The sequence below is a fragment of the Macaca mulatta genome, chromosome 7 (genome assembly GCF_049350105.2).
Source record: "Macaca mulatta isolate MMU2019108-1 chromosome 7, T2T-MMU8v2.0, whole genome shotgun sequence".
NCBI classification, from domain to species: domain Eukaryota; kingdom Metazoa; phylum Chordata; class Mammalia; order Primates; family Cercopithecidae; genus Macaca; species Macaca mulatta.
Genome location: NC_133412.1, coordinates 11,411,051 through 11,427,110, shown reverse-complemented (window position 1 = coordinate 11,427,110; position 16,060 = coordinate 11,411,051). Strand labels below are relative to the sequence as shown.

The following is a 16,060-nucleotide window of genomic DNA, read 5'->3' as shown; positions in this document are numbered from 1 at the left end:
AAGTGCTGTTTGTGGCTGGAGAACTGTAAAAATCTTTTAAAGGGATAAGGGAATTAGTGGCTATTAATATAACCACTACTTCAGCCCCTGAAACACAAAATCACTGTTACACGGAAAACTGGTTATCAGGCCAGATTTATATTCATCTCTGTCTAGAGCACTTCATGTCTATATGTGTTGCTTATGTTGTCTCCAAAGTCTCTCTTTTAAAAATCACTGCAAATAAAGCAATACTGAAGACTTGAGAGAATGCACCTTAGGGGAAGGGGCTGTTTCAAGACAGAAGGCAGGAAATACCTGCCTTTTGAGTAAGATCCTGCTTTTGAGTCTTACCTATGACTTTACCAGGGCAGATTAGAAATACACATCCTCCTGCTGACCTTCTGCCTTGAATAGCTATCTTAAAAGCTGAAGTTTGAACTGACAGCATCTGCTTGACAGGTGCCAGTTTCCTCTCGGCAGGGGGAAGATCACTCTATGTATCTTCCATTGCCTCAGATTCCTGTGGCCCCAAGAATCCCACCAATCCTCATTCCCCCAAACATGCTAACAAAAATCCCTTATTGTGGGTATTAAAATAACAGTTACACTGTATGCATATTTATGTGCTCCTTTTGTCTGGTTTATTTTTCATCATGTATAAGCTGAATCCAGCATTAGTTGCTCACATCTTCCCCAAGTGTCTCCAACAGAATTTTTATGTCCCAGCTTGTTTTAAATAGAAGTGAAATATTAAGGAAAATAGATTTAAGGGAACTTGTGCAACTTTTTTTTACACATTGTTCTCAACCATTTAATTTATTGAAAGGAGATGCTGCGACAGTTTTGATTTAGCAGCAATTATTCTCGTTTACATAGTTACGATTTTATTTGTTTTGCTCTGTACTGGAAACATAAATAAAGTTTTCTACATTATTTTCAGTCATGGGTTGTGGTATAGTTTCTTTGTGTTTGTAGTAATATGCACATTGTCCTTGTAGGACCTGTCACCCCACCATGAAGAAAAGAGCCTTTTGGTTCTTTTTAACATAAGTGATTACTTTAAGAGTATGCAGCCGGGCGCGGTGGCTCAAGCCTGTAATCCCAGCACTTTGGGAGGCCGAGACGGGCGGATCACGAGGTCAGGAGATCGAGACCATCCTGGCTAACACGGTGAAACCCCGTCTCTACTAAAAATACAAAAACTAGCCGGGTGAGGTGGCGGGCACCTGTAGTCCCAGCTACTCGGGAGGCTGAGGCAGGAGAATGGCGTAAACCCAGGAGGCGGAGCTTGCAGTGAGCTGAGATCCGGCCACTGCACTCCAGCCTGGGCCACAGAACGAGACTCCGCCTCAAAAAAAAAAAAAAAAAAAAAAAGAGTATGCTGAGGGCTTAAAGAACGATGTAAATAAGACCCAAATACATAGGGACCAGGCGCTGCTTTCTCATGTTCACAAAAGCAGTCCTCCACCACTGAACTCCATTCTCTGAAAGAAGAAAGAATAAATAGGCAAATGAGTGTTAAAATGAATCAATTACTTAATACTTTAACCACAGCTCTATTTTGCCTATCCTTAAAAAAGAACTTCCAGGCCAGGCGAAGTAGCTAATCTTAGCTAAACACTTTGGAAGGCCAAGGCAGGCAGATCGCTTGAGCCCAGGAGTTCAAGACCAGCCTGGGCAACATGGTGAAACCCTGTCGCTACAAAAAATACAAAAATTAGCGAGCCACGGGGGTGCAACCTGGGTCCCAGCTACTTGAGAAGCTGAGTGCTTGAGCCCGGAGGTCAAGGCTGCAGTGAGCCATGATCACACGACTGCACTCCAGCCTGGCTGACAGAGCAGGACCTTGTTTCAAAAATACAACTTGGCCAGGCGTGGTGGCTCACACCTGTAATCCCAGCACTTTGGGAAGCCGAGGTGGGTGGATCACCTGAGGTCAGGAGCACACCACCAGCCTGGCCAACATGGTGAAACCCCATCTCTACTAAAAATACAAAAATTAGCCGGGTACAGTGGCAGACACCTGTAATTCCAGCTACTAGGGAGGCTGAGGCAGGAGAATTGCTTGAACCCAGGGGGCGGAGGTTGCAGTGAGCCAAGATGGCGCCACTGTACTCCAGCCTGGGCAACAGAGTGAGACTCCCTCTCAAAAAAATAAAAATAACAACTTAAAAACTCCTAATGGCTCTTATTTTTTAAGAAACCCTAGGCCAGGCACAGTGGCTCACGCCCGTAATCCTAGCGCTTTGGGAGGCCGAGGCAGGCAAATCACTTGAGGTCAGGAGTTCAAAACCAGCCTGGCCAACATGGTGAAACCCCGTCTCTACTAAAAGATACATAAAAATTAGCTGGGCGTGGTGGCGGGCGCCTATAATCCCAGCCACTTGGAAGGCTGAGGCAGGAGAATTGCTTGAACCCAGGAGGCGGAGGTTGCTGAGATCATGCCACTGCACTCCAGCCTGGGTGACAGAGCAAGACTCCGCCCCACCCCCCCCCCCGGCCAAAAAAAAAAAAAAAAAACTCTAATACCAATTCTAATTCCCTACCATCAAGTAGGTCAGCTATTCGCTGTCCACTACAACTACCCAAAATTCAGCTTTTCTTTTGCCTTACCTCAGGGGGCTCAATGAAGGCCAACCAATCCGATGCATGTGTAGGTAACAGTCCCATGGACTGGCACTTGTAAACAGCCAACGCCAAACCCATCAGGTTCCCAATGAGATAGACCAAACCCTGAAGAAACTTCTGGCTTGAACTTTCTAACATCTTGAAAGCTGTTGGGGTAACAGAAGTTGTCAAACAAAAAGAACTCTTTCCCCCAATATGAATCAAGCCAACCATATATTAAATTCATATAGACAGACCCATAGTAAGACAGCAAATAGGACCATTAAAGGCAAAGAGAAAACCATGGTAAGCACTACATTCCCCTCCATGCCACCACCATTACCCCACTCCCCTACATACTCGTTAGCCAAAAACTGTCCCTAAGAATATGCCTTTCTTTCTTTCTTTTGAGATGGAGTCTTGTTCTGTCGCCCAGGCTGGAGTGCAGTGGTGTGATCTCAGCTCACTGCACCCTCCGCCTCCCAGGTTCAAGTGATTCTCCTGTCTCAGCCTCCCGAGCAGCTGGGATTACAGGCGTGTGCCACCACGCCCAGCTAATTTTTGCAGTTTTAGTACAGACAAGGTTTCATCATGTTGGCCAGGTTGGTCTTGAACTCCTGACGTCAGATGATCCACCCACCTTGGCCTCCCAAAGTGCTGGGACTACAGGCGTGAGCCACCATGCCCAGCCTGCCTTTAATTCTTCAAACTTATGGAAGGGTTATTGTTTCAAGAATACTTACTGGCTGAAATGGCCATAAGTGCCTGAATGGGTCGCCAGGCCATCATACACACCATCATAGTAGGGAAGATGGAGATAGTATTGCCTGCCATGTACATGATGAAGAGGTTCATGGGAATCTGTTTGAGGGGACCCAAGGCGATGTCCCAGCAGCGCTAAAACAAACACACAATTTTAACCCTCTGATCACCACCCTTAGTCCCACATTTGCCATATCACTGATGCTAAATCACATGAACAGAATTCCCAATTCTCTGCTTCTAACTGAGCTGACTCCTCAATTCTATGACCTCTTCCCTTCTCCATGTTGCCACAGGAGGGCTCTCTCTTCTACTAAAGATAAAAGTACCATCATCATCCGTTGTACCTTTCCCTATAGGTTTTCCAGATGTCATTTTTTCTCCTGATTTTGGAAAAAAGATCTCCCTGCTTTTGTCCTAGTACTTCTGTATCTATCAATGTCCTATCTACAACTGAAGAAATAGATAAATCCACATAATGGGAGATTAGCACACCACAGTCAATAACTAATGGAACCATTGAACTAATTTAGTTCCAGAAAAAAATAATAGAATTAGCAGGTAAATCAAGACATAGAAGATTTGAATGACATTAACAAAACCCAACTGACATGTAATGCTGCAGTCAACAATTACAGAGTTCACACTCTTTTCAAGCATAAGATATTTACAAAACCTGACCACTCGCTGAGCTATGAAGAAAATGTCAATCTCAAAGAATGCAAATTGTACAAACATATTCTTTGACTACGATATTAAACTAGAAATAATTTTATAATTAGAAAATCTCATGTTTGGGAATTAACAATGATACATGAAGAAATTATAATGGAAAACAGAATTGTATGATAGCAAAAGTACCACATTTTAAAACTTGTGGGACACAGCTACAGCTCTGAGAAATTTATAACCTTAAATACTATTGGGTTGCTGCAAAAGTAATTGCGGTTTTTGCCATTAAAAGTAATGGCAATCTGGCTGGGCGTGGTGCCTCACGCCTGTAATCCCAGCACTTTGGGAGGCCGAGGTGGGTGGATTACCTGAGGTCAGGAGTTTCAGACCAACCTGGCCAACGTGGTGAAACCCCATCTCTACTAAAAATACAAAAAAATTTAGCCAAGCGTGGTGGCAGGTGCCTGTAATCCCAGCTACTCGGGAGGCTGAGGTAGGAGAATTGCTTGAACCCGGGAGTCAGAAGTTGCAGTGAGTCAAGGTCATGCTATTGCATTCCAGCCTGGGTGACAACAGCAAGACTGTCTCAAAAGAAAAGAAGTAATGGCAGTCTAAAAATAAAGTAAGCATCCATTTCAAGAAACTAGAAAAAACCCAAGAATTTTTGAAAAGATTAATAAAATCAATACTGGTGATGGGTACAGTGACCTGTAAAAATAAATGAAAATAACTTTTAAAAAATCAATACTGGTAAGCCGAAAAGGAGAGGAGACAAATATTCAACATCAGGAATGAAAAAACGAACATCACAGATCTTGCATATATGGAAGTGATCATTATTATGAACAACTTTATGTCAATACATTTGAAATTTTAGGAAATCGGTAACTTCCTAGAAAAAATGTAACAAAATGACAGCAGAAATTAGAAAGAAATATAAATAGCCCCGGGCAGAGCATGGTGGCTCATGCTTGTAATCCCAGCACTTTGGGAGGCCCAGGCGGATGGATCACCTGAGGTCAGGAGTTCAAGACCAGCCTGGCAAACATGGTGATACCCTGTCTGTAACTAAAAATACAAAAATTAGCCAGGCAACTGCAGAAATCTAGATGAAGGATGGTGGCTTGGATCGGGATGAGAGGTGAACACAGCAAAAAGTAGTAAGGAAAGTCAACAACATCCTGACAGTTGGATGTGTGGTGTAAGGGAACTAGAATAGAAAAAGATCACTTCAACTGGAAGATGTTGCCACCAAAAGATAGTTTTCAACCTACTTTCTTACACCTTATGTTCCAAACATCTTTTATTTTTCAAACTGTTAAGCACTTTTGTAGGTGATATATAAAATACCGAAATACCAGTTTCAAGCAGTTTAGTTTCCAAATATTCAGGATAAGAGCTATCTACGTTAATTCCACCTGGGAGAAGAGGATGGGTGAATAAGTCAGGACTGGCCCAAGGACTGCGGTAACATCTATACCTCTGTACCTTCTCCACCAGGATCCGATCTGTCTCTTGCACGCTGGTATCAGGCACTTGCTTGTCCAAGTAACCGACTGGGTAGAGAGAGTCTCCCTGGCCACTGCCCCGGTCACTTCGACCCCTAAAAAACCAAACCAAGAAATTAAAGCTGCAAACTCCGACACTTCTTATCCCACATTTCCTGATCTACCAATCATAGCAATAAAGATCTTCAGATGCACCTACTCAGATTAGACCAAGCCCCCTCGTGTGTTCCTCAGTCCCTTGACTTATCAGGACTGATGTAAGCATTCTTTGAGCACAGAAACCTTCACAGCAGGAAAGCCGCTACGTCCCCAGGTGATGTCTGTGTGCCACCCATCTTTTTCAAAGTTATGCCTGAGGGCTCAGGTCTCATTACTCTGGTGCAGTTCTGGGACGAACAGGGATGTACAGCTTGCCCAGGTGCCTCACCGGCTGCCTCCTCCAGGCCCGCTTAGCTCAATGGCCCACTTGAAGCGCCGGCCTCGGTTAGCCACCAGACCCCCCTGGGCCGTCATGGCAACAGCTGCGTGCTACAGCCGCGAAGCTTCTCACTCCAAAGCGTACTCCGCAACAGGCCCACCGGCGTTCCCCGCTTTGTCGCACTCTGCAAATACACTTCCGGCGCGTTAATACAGACGTCATTTCCGCCCTGGAAATTGGCGGCGTTGCGGGTTGAAGAGTCCCGGTTTGGATTTAGAAAATCAGGGAGGGAAAAAAAGCAGGCAAGACTTGGTGCTTCCTAAAGCCACTTCCGCGCGCTCCCTTTTTGAATGTGCTTGTTATATGTTCCCTGACCTCTGAGGTGCACTTCATGGGGCTGAAGGAACGTCCCTACTGACTCAGCATTAAGAATTGGTGGGCGGATCACCTGAGGTCAGGAGTTCGACACCAGCCTGGCTAACATGGTGAAACCCCGTCTCTACTAAAAATACAAAAAAAATTAGCCGGGCGTGGTGGCGGCGCCTGTAATCCCAGCTCCTTAGGGGGCTGAGGCAGGAGAATCGCTTGAACCCGGGAGGCGGAGGTTGCAATGAGCCGAGATCACACCACTGTACGCCAGCCTGGGTTACAGAGTGAGACTCCGTCTCAAAAAAAAAAAAAAAAGAAAGAAAGAAAAAAAGAATTGAAGCCAAGAAAAGCTTCTTAACCTCCTACGCGCTCCCTGGAACAAAAGATTCAAATCCTGGATTTAAATCCTAGCTTGACCTTGAGCGAGTTCCTTAGTAGTTTCTGAGTATTGAATGTCCACTGTGTCCCAGGAGCTCGGTGTTTCTTTTATTTCACTTGCACAGTAACCTTGCGAGGTAAACAGTTTTAACCACATTCTGCACAAAGGCAAGGCGACATTGTGGGCATGGAAAGGGACATGGGCTCGGTATTCAGATAGCCTGCGTTTGTTGTTGTTGTTTGTTTTGGCTTTGTTTTTTTTTGAGACAGGGTTTTACTCCGTTGCTGAGGCTGTAGTGCCGTGGCGCTATCACGGCTCACTGCAGCCTCGACTTCCCGGGCTCAAACGATCTTCCCACCTGAGCGTTCCGAGGAGCTAGGACCACAGGGCGCGCCACCACGCCCAGTTTTTTTGTTTGTTTGTTTTTGTTTTTTTGAGACAGTTTAGCTATGTTGCCCAGGCTGCTCTCAAACTCTTGGGTTCAAGTGACTCTCCTGCCTTGGCCTCCCAAAATGTCGAGATTACAGGCATGAATGAGCCACTGCACCCAGCAGATGGCCTCCTTTTGAATCCTGGTTTCACCACTTAAAAATTGTATGACCTTGGGCAAGTTAAATCAATTGTGTTTCAGCCTCTTCATGTAAAAGTTGGATAATCTGCCAATTTTCAAGGCTTGTGAGATTAGTGCCCACCACATATGTGGTGTTTGGTTGGTTCGTTTGTTTGAGACGGAGTTTTGCTCTTGGTTGCCCAGGCTGGAGTGCAATGGCACGATCTCAGCTCACTGGAACCTCCGCCTCCAGGGTTCAAGCGATTCTCCTGCCTCAGCCTCCCAAGTAGCAGGGATTACAGGCATGCGCCACCACGCCCAGCTAATTTTGTATTTTTAATAGAGACGGGGTTTCTCCATGTTGGTCAGGCTGTTCTCGAACTCCCGACCTCAGGTGATCTGCCTGCCTGGGCCTCCCAAAGTGCTAGGATATGTGGTGTTTTTAATGATGTGTTACATCATTGCCAAATCACACCACTGATGTGTTTTTAATGACATGTCATTAAATAATGTATGTCATTCTTTCAAGTGATTGGGTTTTGTATTGAATTGTATACCTTTTTCATAATTTAGCCTATTATTGGACATTTGTTTCCTGTTTTTCTTCCTTTTATAACCAGTGTTGCTGTGAACATATCTGTATGTTTTATTTCCTAAAGTTAGAGTCCTAGAAGTGAAATTGGAATTGCTGGATCAAAGAGTATGCATGTTTTTAAAGAATTTTCATTTTAAATGCCCACTAGGAGCCAGGCATGGTGGCTCACACCTGTCATCGCAGAACTTTGGGAGGCTGAGGCAGGAGGATTGCTTTAGCTCAGGAGTTCAAGACCAGCCTGGGCAACATAGTGAGACCTTGTCTCTGCAAACAACAAAAAGAATTAAAATGCCCACTAGGATAAATGGCACCATTTACATTTCACAGTGTAAAATTTTTTTAATAGTTTGAATTGGTACTACATTATTTTTTAATTTGTATTTCTTTGACTCCAAGTTATTTGATATGGCTGGAGTTGGGGGGAAGGAGATGCTGTGGGAGGTAAAGTTGAAAAAGGCTTCCTTGGCCGGGCGCAGTGGCTCACGTCTGCAATCCCAGCACTTTGGGAGGCCAAGGCGGGCAGATCACAAGGTTACGGGATCGAGACCATCCTGGCTAACGCAGGGAAACCCCGTCTCTACTCAAAATACAAAAAATTAGCCGGGCGTGGTGGTGGGCGCCTGTAACCCCAGCTACTCGGGAGGCTGAGGCAGGAGAATGGCGTGAACCCGGGAGGCAGAGCTTGCAGTGAGCTGAGATCCGGCCAGTGCACTCCAGCCTGGGCGACAGAGCGAGACTCCCATCTCAAAAAAAAAAAAAAAAGAAAAGAAAAGAAAAGAAAAGAAAAAGGCTTCCTTGGCCAACTAAACAGTTGGGACTCTTGAAGATGATAGTGATGTAGAGAGGCTGAAGATTGCCACCTCCACTTTGTTTTCTGATTTTGAAAACGTGTTCATAGCAGACTGCTTAAACAAGGCAGAAATGGAAGTCTTTTGCCTCTTCAGCCCATCGTAAAATGTGTATCTATCTGATTGTAGGAAGACCTAACTATAGATTTTTTGCTCCTTTCTGCTTTTTGTCTTTACCATGTTCTCTCTGATGAACCTTATATTCATCTTAAGCTTCTGACCCTACTGGGCATTCCTCTTTGTTGCATTATATTCTGCATAATAGCACTTACCACGTTGCATTTTGTTAACGTCCCCTAAGCACTTATCTCTACCCCTCTATAGGCTACCCTAAATCCCCTAAGGTCAGAAGCTATATATTATCTTTGAGCCTGTTGCCTAGAACATAGAAGGTATGGAATAAATGTTTAGCGAATGTGAGTAAATTAAATTGAAAGTAAACAAATACCAAGATGTGAATGTACTGTAACTATACTTATGCAAAATAAAACATAAACACAGATATACATTGTATTGGGGCAATGATTTTCATGCAATTTTGTCTATTTTTCAAGATGATCTTATTACACTTTTGTGTGTGTGTGTGAGAGACAGAGACTCACTCTGTTACCCAGGCTGGAGTGCAATGGCACGATCTCGGCTCACTGCAACCTCCGCCCCAGGTTCAAGCAACTTTCCTGTCTCAGCCTCCCGAGTAGCTGGGATTACAGGCGCCCGCCACCACGCCCTGCTCATTTTTGTGTTTTTAGTAGAGATGGGGTTTCACCATGTTGGCCAGGCTAGTCTCAAACTCCTGGCCTCAGGTGATCTGCCCACCTCGGCCACCTAAAGTGCTACGATTACAGGCATGAGCCACCACACCCGGCCGCCTTATTACATTTTAATTAAAAAAAAAATTTTTTTTTGAGATGGAGTCTCGCTTTGTCACCAGGCAAAGTGCAGTGGCGCGATCTCGGCTCACTGCAACCTCTGCCTCCCAGGTTCAAGCAATTCTTCTGCCTCAGCCTCCCAAGCAGCTGGGACTACAGGTGCGTGCCACCACACCAGGCTAATCTTTGTATTTTTAGTAGAGACGGGGTGTCACCATATTGGCCAGGCTGATCTTGAACTCCTGACCTCTTGATCCACCTGCCTTAGCCTCCCAAAGTGCTGGGATTAAAGGCGTGAGCCACTGCGCCCGGCCACATTTTAATATTTAATTTTTTTTACTTACTACTTTTTTGAGACAGGGTCTCACTGTGTTGCCCAGGCTTGTCTCCAACAACTGGGCTTAAGCAGTCCTCCTGCCTTGGACTCCCAAAGTGCTGGGATTACAGGCATGAGCCCACACCTGGCCCTGCTTTAATAAGTTTTAAATGAACACTTTTGAAAACATTGTTAGTCATTTGAATCATATATTCTTTCTATTTAAATACTCCCCTACTTGCTATAAAAGTGTGTAAACTATAACCTAAATTAAAGTTGCTTTAGGCCAGGTGCTGTGGCTCACACCTGTAATCCCAGCACTTTGGGAGGCTGAGGCGGGTGGATCATGAGGTCAGGAGTTCAAGACCAGCCTGGCCAAGAGGGTGAAACCCCATCCCTAGTAAAAATACAAAAAATTAGCTGGGCATGGTGGCAGACGTCTATAATCCCAGCTACTCAGAAGGCTGAGGCAGATAATTGCTTGAACCCAGGAGGCAGAGGTTGCAGTGAGCCAAGATTGTGCCACTGCACTCTAGCCTGGGGGACAGAGCAAGACTCTATCTCAAAAAAAATAAAAAGTTGCTTTGGCCTCAGTGGGGTACTCTGGATCATTTATTTCTTTATCCTAGGAATCCTCATAGTATTATTTGTGAAACTCTGTTCCAAAAAATGAATACATCAGGACTAGGCTGAGGATGGTTCCAAGATTAGATAAATTTGAGAAATTCTACATATTATATTCTGCACACACACCCGAGAGAGTCTTTGTGCTGTTAGTATAACATGAAAACAACAAGAAATGGTTTGGTAAAAAAATCTCCTTTAATCTTGTTTCCCAATCTACTTGAGTAAGGAACCAGTTTTTTGGTTTTTTTTTTCCTTAGTACATTTGTTAACATCCAATAGAATCAGTGTTCCACAGCGTGCAGTGAGGGCAGCTGCTGTATATGCATGCTAGAATTCTTCAGGAGAAAAAGTCTTCCCTAGAAAGCTTTGCTTGTTATTTTTTAAAATATTAGAAGATCATTAAAAATAATAGGTTAATTATGGAAATGGAGCTTCAAGTTGAAATTAAAGTTTTAAAGTTTTTGCACAAATTTTGTTTTGCAAGGAAAAGAAAACTAGTGTAAGATTTTCCAGGCCTGGTATGGTGGCTCACACTTGTAATGCCAGTGCTTTGGATGGCTAAGGTAGGCAGATCACTTGAGGCCGGGAGTTTGAGACCAGCCTGGGCAACATGGTGAAACCCCATCTCTATAAAAAATATAAAAATTAGGCAGGTGAGGTGGCTTGTATCTGTAGTCCCAGCTACTTGGGAGGCTTAGGTGGGAGGATCACTGGAGCCCAGAAGCTCAAGGCTGCAGTGAGCCGAGATCGTGCCACTGCACTGTAGCCTGAGAAACCTGGATTGTAATCCTGACTTCAAATGAACTACACGATTCACTTTGAATTAGGGACTCTCTTGACTTTAATTTCTTCATTTATAAAATAAGGGATTTAGGCCGGGCGCGGTGGCTCAAGCCTGTAATCCCAGCACTTTGGGAGGCCGAGGCGGGCGGATCACAAGGTCAGGAGATCGAGACCACAGTGAAACCCCGTCTCTACTAAAAATACAAAAAATTAGCCGGGCGCGGTGGCGGGCGCCTGTAGTCCCAGCTACTCGGGAGGCTGAGGCAGGAGAATGGCGGGAACCCGGGAGGCGGAGCTTGCAGTGAGCCGAGATCGCGCCACTGCACTCCAGCCTGGGCAACAGCGTGAGACTCCGTCTCAAAAAATAAAAATAAAAAAAAAAAATAAGGGATTTATACTAGATTATTTCTGAGGGTGCCTTCTAGTTCTAAAATGTATCATACTTGTTTTTTAAAAAAACATATAATGCATACTATTCTTTCCATGCATATACACCCGGAAAAAAAGACTCAAGTAAGAGACACGTAAAGGAGTAATGGGATTTCAGATAATTTATTAAAATCGTGCCTTCCTATAGTTTTCCTAGGTCTCTGCATTGTGCAGGTACTACTTTTGTAGTTAGAAAAACATAAATATTATTAATTGTAACATGACATAATTCTAAACATAGAAGTGTAATGGTTCTCTGTTATGAACACACATGGGAATCAACTTGAGAGCTCTTAAAAATATTGATGCCTGCTGGGCACGGTGGCTCACGCCTGTAATCCCAGCACTTTGGGAGGCCGAGGCAGGTGGATCACCTGAGGTCAGGAGTTCGAGACCAGACTGACCAGCATGGAGAAAGTCCGTCTCTACTAAAAGTACAAAATTAGCCAGGCGTGGTGGCGCATGCCTGTAATCCCAGCTACTCGGGAGGCTGAGGGAGAAGAATCGCTTGAACCCGGGAGGCTGAGGTTGCAGTGAGCTGAGATCATGCCATTGCACTCCAGTCTAGGCAACAAGAGCAAAACTCCGTCTGTCTGTCTCTCTCTCGGCCTGGGCATCAGTATTTCTTATGGCTCTCAAGGTGATTGTGCTGTGCAGCGAGGATTGAGAACAGCTGATCTAAAGCATTTTGTTGCTCTAAAATAACAAGGTTTGAATTTACACAACATAATCTAAGCAGATAATCAGATTTTAAGAACCTTGTTGTATGCATTCCACTGGACTAAATCTGAATTGGAAAATGATGGAATATTGATGTAATAAAATAAATATTGCTGGGCGCGGTGGCTCACGCCTGTAATCCCAGCACTTTGGGAGGCCAAGGCCAAGGTGGGCGGATCACGAGGTCAGGAGATTGAGACCATCCTGGCTAACACGGTGAAACCCTGTCTGTACTTAAAAAAAAAAAAAATCAGCTGGACGTGGTGGCGGGCGCCTGTAGTCCCAGCTACTCAGGAGGCTGAGGCAGGAGAATGGCGTGAACCCGGAAGGCAGAGCTTGCAGTGAGCTGAGATCGCGCCACTGCATTCCAGCCCGGGCGACAGAGCGAGACTCCGTCTCAAAAAATAAATAAATAAATAAATAAATAAATAAATAAATAAATAAAAATAATAAAATAAATATTAAAATTTTCCTTTGTGCCTTTGAGCAAATATGATTTTAATTAAAGAAAGTATAAAAAGGCAAACCACAATGCCATAACTCATATAAGTTACCTTGTTTGACTTTGTAGAATTTGTGCCACCTGCACAGTTGTGTTTTTGTATTTCATCCTTTACCTCTTCCTAAGACCCAAGAAGCTATTTCATGCCATTCGTCTCTGAACAGTCGTATTTGCATTGAAACTTAACAAGAAAATTTTCTATTCAAACAACCAGGTTTGCAAGAATGGATCCCTGTTGGTAGGGGCCGGGGGTGGTGGAGCTTTTATAGATATGTCTTCAGTTTTTGGCCTATACCATATCACAATGTCTATATAATAATTCTATTTGGCCATCCTTCCTGGGACAACCAGTTTGTTTAGTGTGCTCTAAAAGCTCCTAAGATTCTTTGCAGCTTCAAAAACAAATCGGCTTCCATTGCAAATCCCAGTTATTTGTCTTATTTTAACTCTACTATCATTACCTTCTAAACAAGACCAACTGAAAACTATTTCATTCATGACACAGTTTACTCTGTATCAGTTGTGTGGTCTAAAGAAGAAAGTTTTTTTTAATCCATTTTGACTGTTTGCATTTCAAACCCCTTTAGTGAAAAAACATTTTGTGTAAGATCTTACCTTGCTAGTTACTGTTGGGGTACCCCATCATTTCTACACAGATTACCTTTTTTTTTTTCGATTTCTATTTCATGGCTCTGCAGTGGTATGAAATGCCCTTGTCAGCAGCGACATGAACTAGTAGTATGGTGCTGGGGGAAGATGTTGGTAATACCATTCTTCCTTAGCAAGTTACCTTTCCTTCATTTCAGGAGGCCTATTGTCCAATTCACATTTTAACAAGTTCCCATTATAGCAGCTTCCCTCCAGCACTTAGTTAGGAAGTTGGAAGGGCCGCCATTCCCACAGATCTCATTAATGGATAAGAATGACAACCATAGCATGAGTCATAATGATGCATTACTAATGGCCTAACAGGTCTCTCTCCAAGCTTGGTTACTCTGGATTCTTTTTGGTGATTAATTTCAGCTCTCCTGAAAGTGGGCTACACTGTCTGTACATCAAGTAACTGAACCTCCAGTAAAGGTTCTTTGGGGCATTTTTTCCTATGTGCTAATTTTAAAAGGCTTCAATCAGTTCAGATGTAAAGCATTGTTTTATAACCTGAGTCTTTCTTTTTTTTTTTTTCTGAGATGGAGTTTTGCTCTTATTGCCCAGGCTGGAGTGCAGTGGCAGGATCTTGGCTCACTGTAACCTCCGCCTCCCAGGTTCAAGCCATTCTCCTGCCTCAGCCTCCTGAGTAGCTGGGATTACAGGCATTGCCACACGCCTGGCTAATTTTTTGTATTTTTAGTAGAGACAGGGTTTCACCATGTTGGCCAGGCTGGTCTCGAACTCCAGACCTCAAGTAATCTGCCCACCTCGGCCTCCCAAAGTGCTGGGATTACAGATGTGAGCCACCACACCCGGCCGTAACCTGAGTCTCTTAAAGGAGGATTGTTATGGACTGATTGAGTGTATCCTTCCAGAAATCATATGGGATGATCCTAATCCTCTACAGGATGGTATTTAGAGGTAGAGCCTTTGGGAAGTAATTAGAGTTAAATGAGGTAATGAGGGTGGATGTCTCATGATAGCCTTGCCCTTGTAAGACACCCAAGAGCTCTCTGCCAAGGCCAGCGACCGTTACTGCCTGAGCTCTGCCTCCCATGAGATCAAGGGGGGGCATTAGATTCCTTAGGAGCTCAAACCCTATTATGAACTGAGCATGCAAGGGGTCTAGGTTGTGTATTCCTTATGTCTTAATGCCTGATGATCTGAGATGAAACAGTTTCATCCTGAAACCACCCTCCCTGCCCAACTCACATAAAATTGATCCTTGGTGCCAAAAATGTTCGGGACCACTGGTTTAAAGCACCCAGTATTTCGTTATGGCAACCCAAGCAGAATAATACAAGGATGAAATGAAATTCAGAAGACTTGGAGAACAATAGGTATCTTTTAGTAGTTGAAAGATTAATAAAGCCATTCCTTAAAACATGTACATAAATGTAGAGTTGTTTAATTTGCTCATTATGTAAACAGGAATGAACTAAACACTGTCTATTGACTTGCTTTTTTTACTTAATCTATTTTGGATATCTTCCATGTCTATCATGCAGATCTCCCTTATTCTTTTTCAAGGCTGCAGAATATAGATGTGAGATAATTTAATTAGTCCCAAATTGATAGACATTCAAGTTGTTCCCATTTTTCACTATTACAAAAAATGTTGCTGTGAACATCTTTGGGTCCTTGTCAACACATTTCTGTAGGACAGTGATACAATTAGGATTGCTTCCCACAGTTTATACAGTTAAAATGTTGATGGGTTCAAATAGGCTCTCTAAAGTGTACTAATTTACAGTTCTAAGGGTTTCCTGATTAAATTATTTCTAGAGTCTTTCAGTGAATTGAATAATTTCCACCCCCAAATTCATATCCACCCAGAGTCTCAAATCTGATCTTTGGAAATAAGGTCTTTGCTGATACATTTGTTAAGATGAGGTCATACTGGACTACAGTGAGTCCTAAATCTGATGACTATTACATCCTTATATGAAGAGAGGTCACACAGACACACAGGGAAGAAGGCCATGTGATGAATGGAGACAGACTGGAATGATGCAGCTATAAGCCAAGGAAGCTAGGAAGAGGAGGCAAAGGATTATTTCCTAGAGCCTTCAGAGGGCGCATGGTCCTGTTCCGGAGGCTGGATTTTGGACTTCTAGCCTCCAGAACTGTGAGATAATATACTTCTGTTGGTTTAAGCTATTCAGTTTGTGGTACTTAGTCACAGCAACCCTTAGAAACAAATACATCTCTTTCAAAAAGAGAGTCCATTCAGATGTATTAAGGGTTAGCTTAAGGAGAAAATGATAACAATAATAACAAGTAAAAGAATATTGCCATAGTTTCAGAATTAAATCCTAGACTTTAAAACATTTACACAAAAAGTTTTACTTAATTTCCTAATTGCTATGATTGGTTTCTTTAATAAAGTGATTTTTAAAAGTACCTTTAATTTAAAAGCAATACATTTATTATATAAATGAGAAATACAAATAGGCAAAAAAGATGATAACCAACA

At 43.4% G+C, this 16,060-nt stretch overlaps 1 protein-coding gene across 3 annotated transcripts; it reads right to left on the bottom strand.

Moving 5' to 3' along the window:
- Nucleotides 1-600: 600 nt before the first annotated feature.
- EMC4 (ER membrane protein complex subunit 4) lies at nt 601-6,143 on the bottom strand. Of its 3 annotated transcripts, none has more exons than XM_028850210.2 (5): nt 5,959-6,143; nt 5,504-5,626; nt 3,333-3,486; nt 2,596-2,756; nt 601-1,466 (listed from the first exon to the last, which is right to left on the bottom strand). In XM_028850210.2, exons 3-5 carry the CDS (start codon nt 3,442-3,444, stop codon nt 1,431-1,433), a joined length of 309 nt encoding a protein of 102 aa, XP_028706043.1. In that variant the 5' UTR covers nt 3,445-3,486; nt 5,504-5,626; nt 5,959-6,143; the 3' UTR covers nt 601-1,430.
- Between the last annotated feature and the right edge of the window lie 9,917 nt (nt 6,144-16,060).

Bases quoted from the DNA above. Each gene is read 5' to 3' on its own strand.
- EMC4 (XM_015141777.3), bottom strand. From the start codon at position 6,044: ATGACGGCCCAGGGGGGTCTGGTGGCTAACCGAGGCCGGCGCTTCAAG. The intron at 5,627-5,958 runs GTGAGGCACCTG...TTGGTTTTTTAG, and splicing joins GGGCCTGGAGGAGGCAGCCG to GGGTCGAAGTGACCGGGGCA. The intron at 1,467-3,332 runs GTAAGTATTCTT...TTCTTCTTTCAG, and splicing joins ACTTATGGCCATTTCAGCCA to AGAATGGAGTTCAGTGGTGG.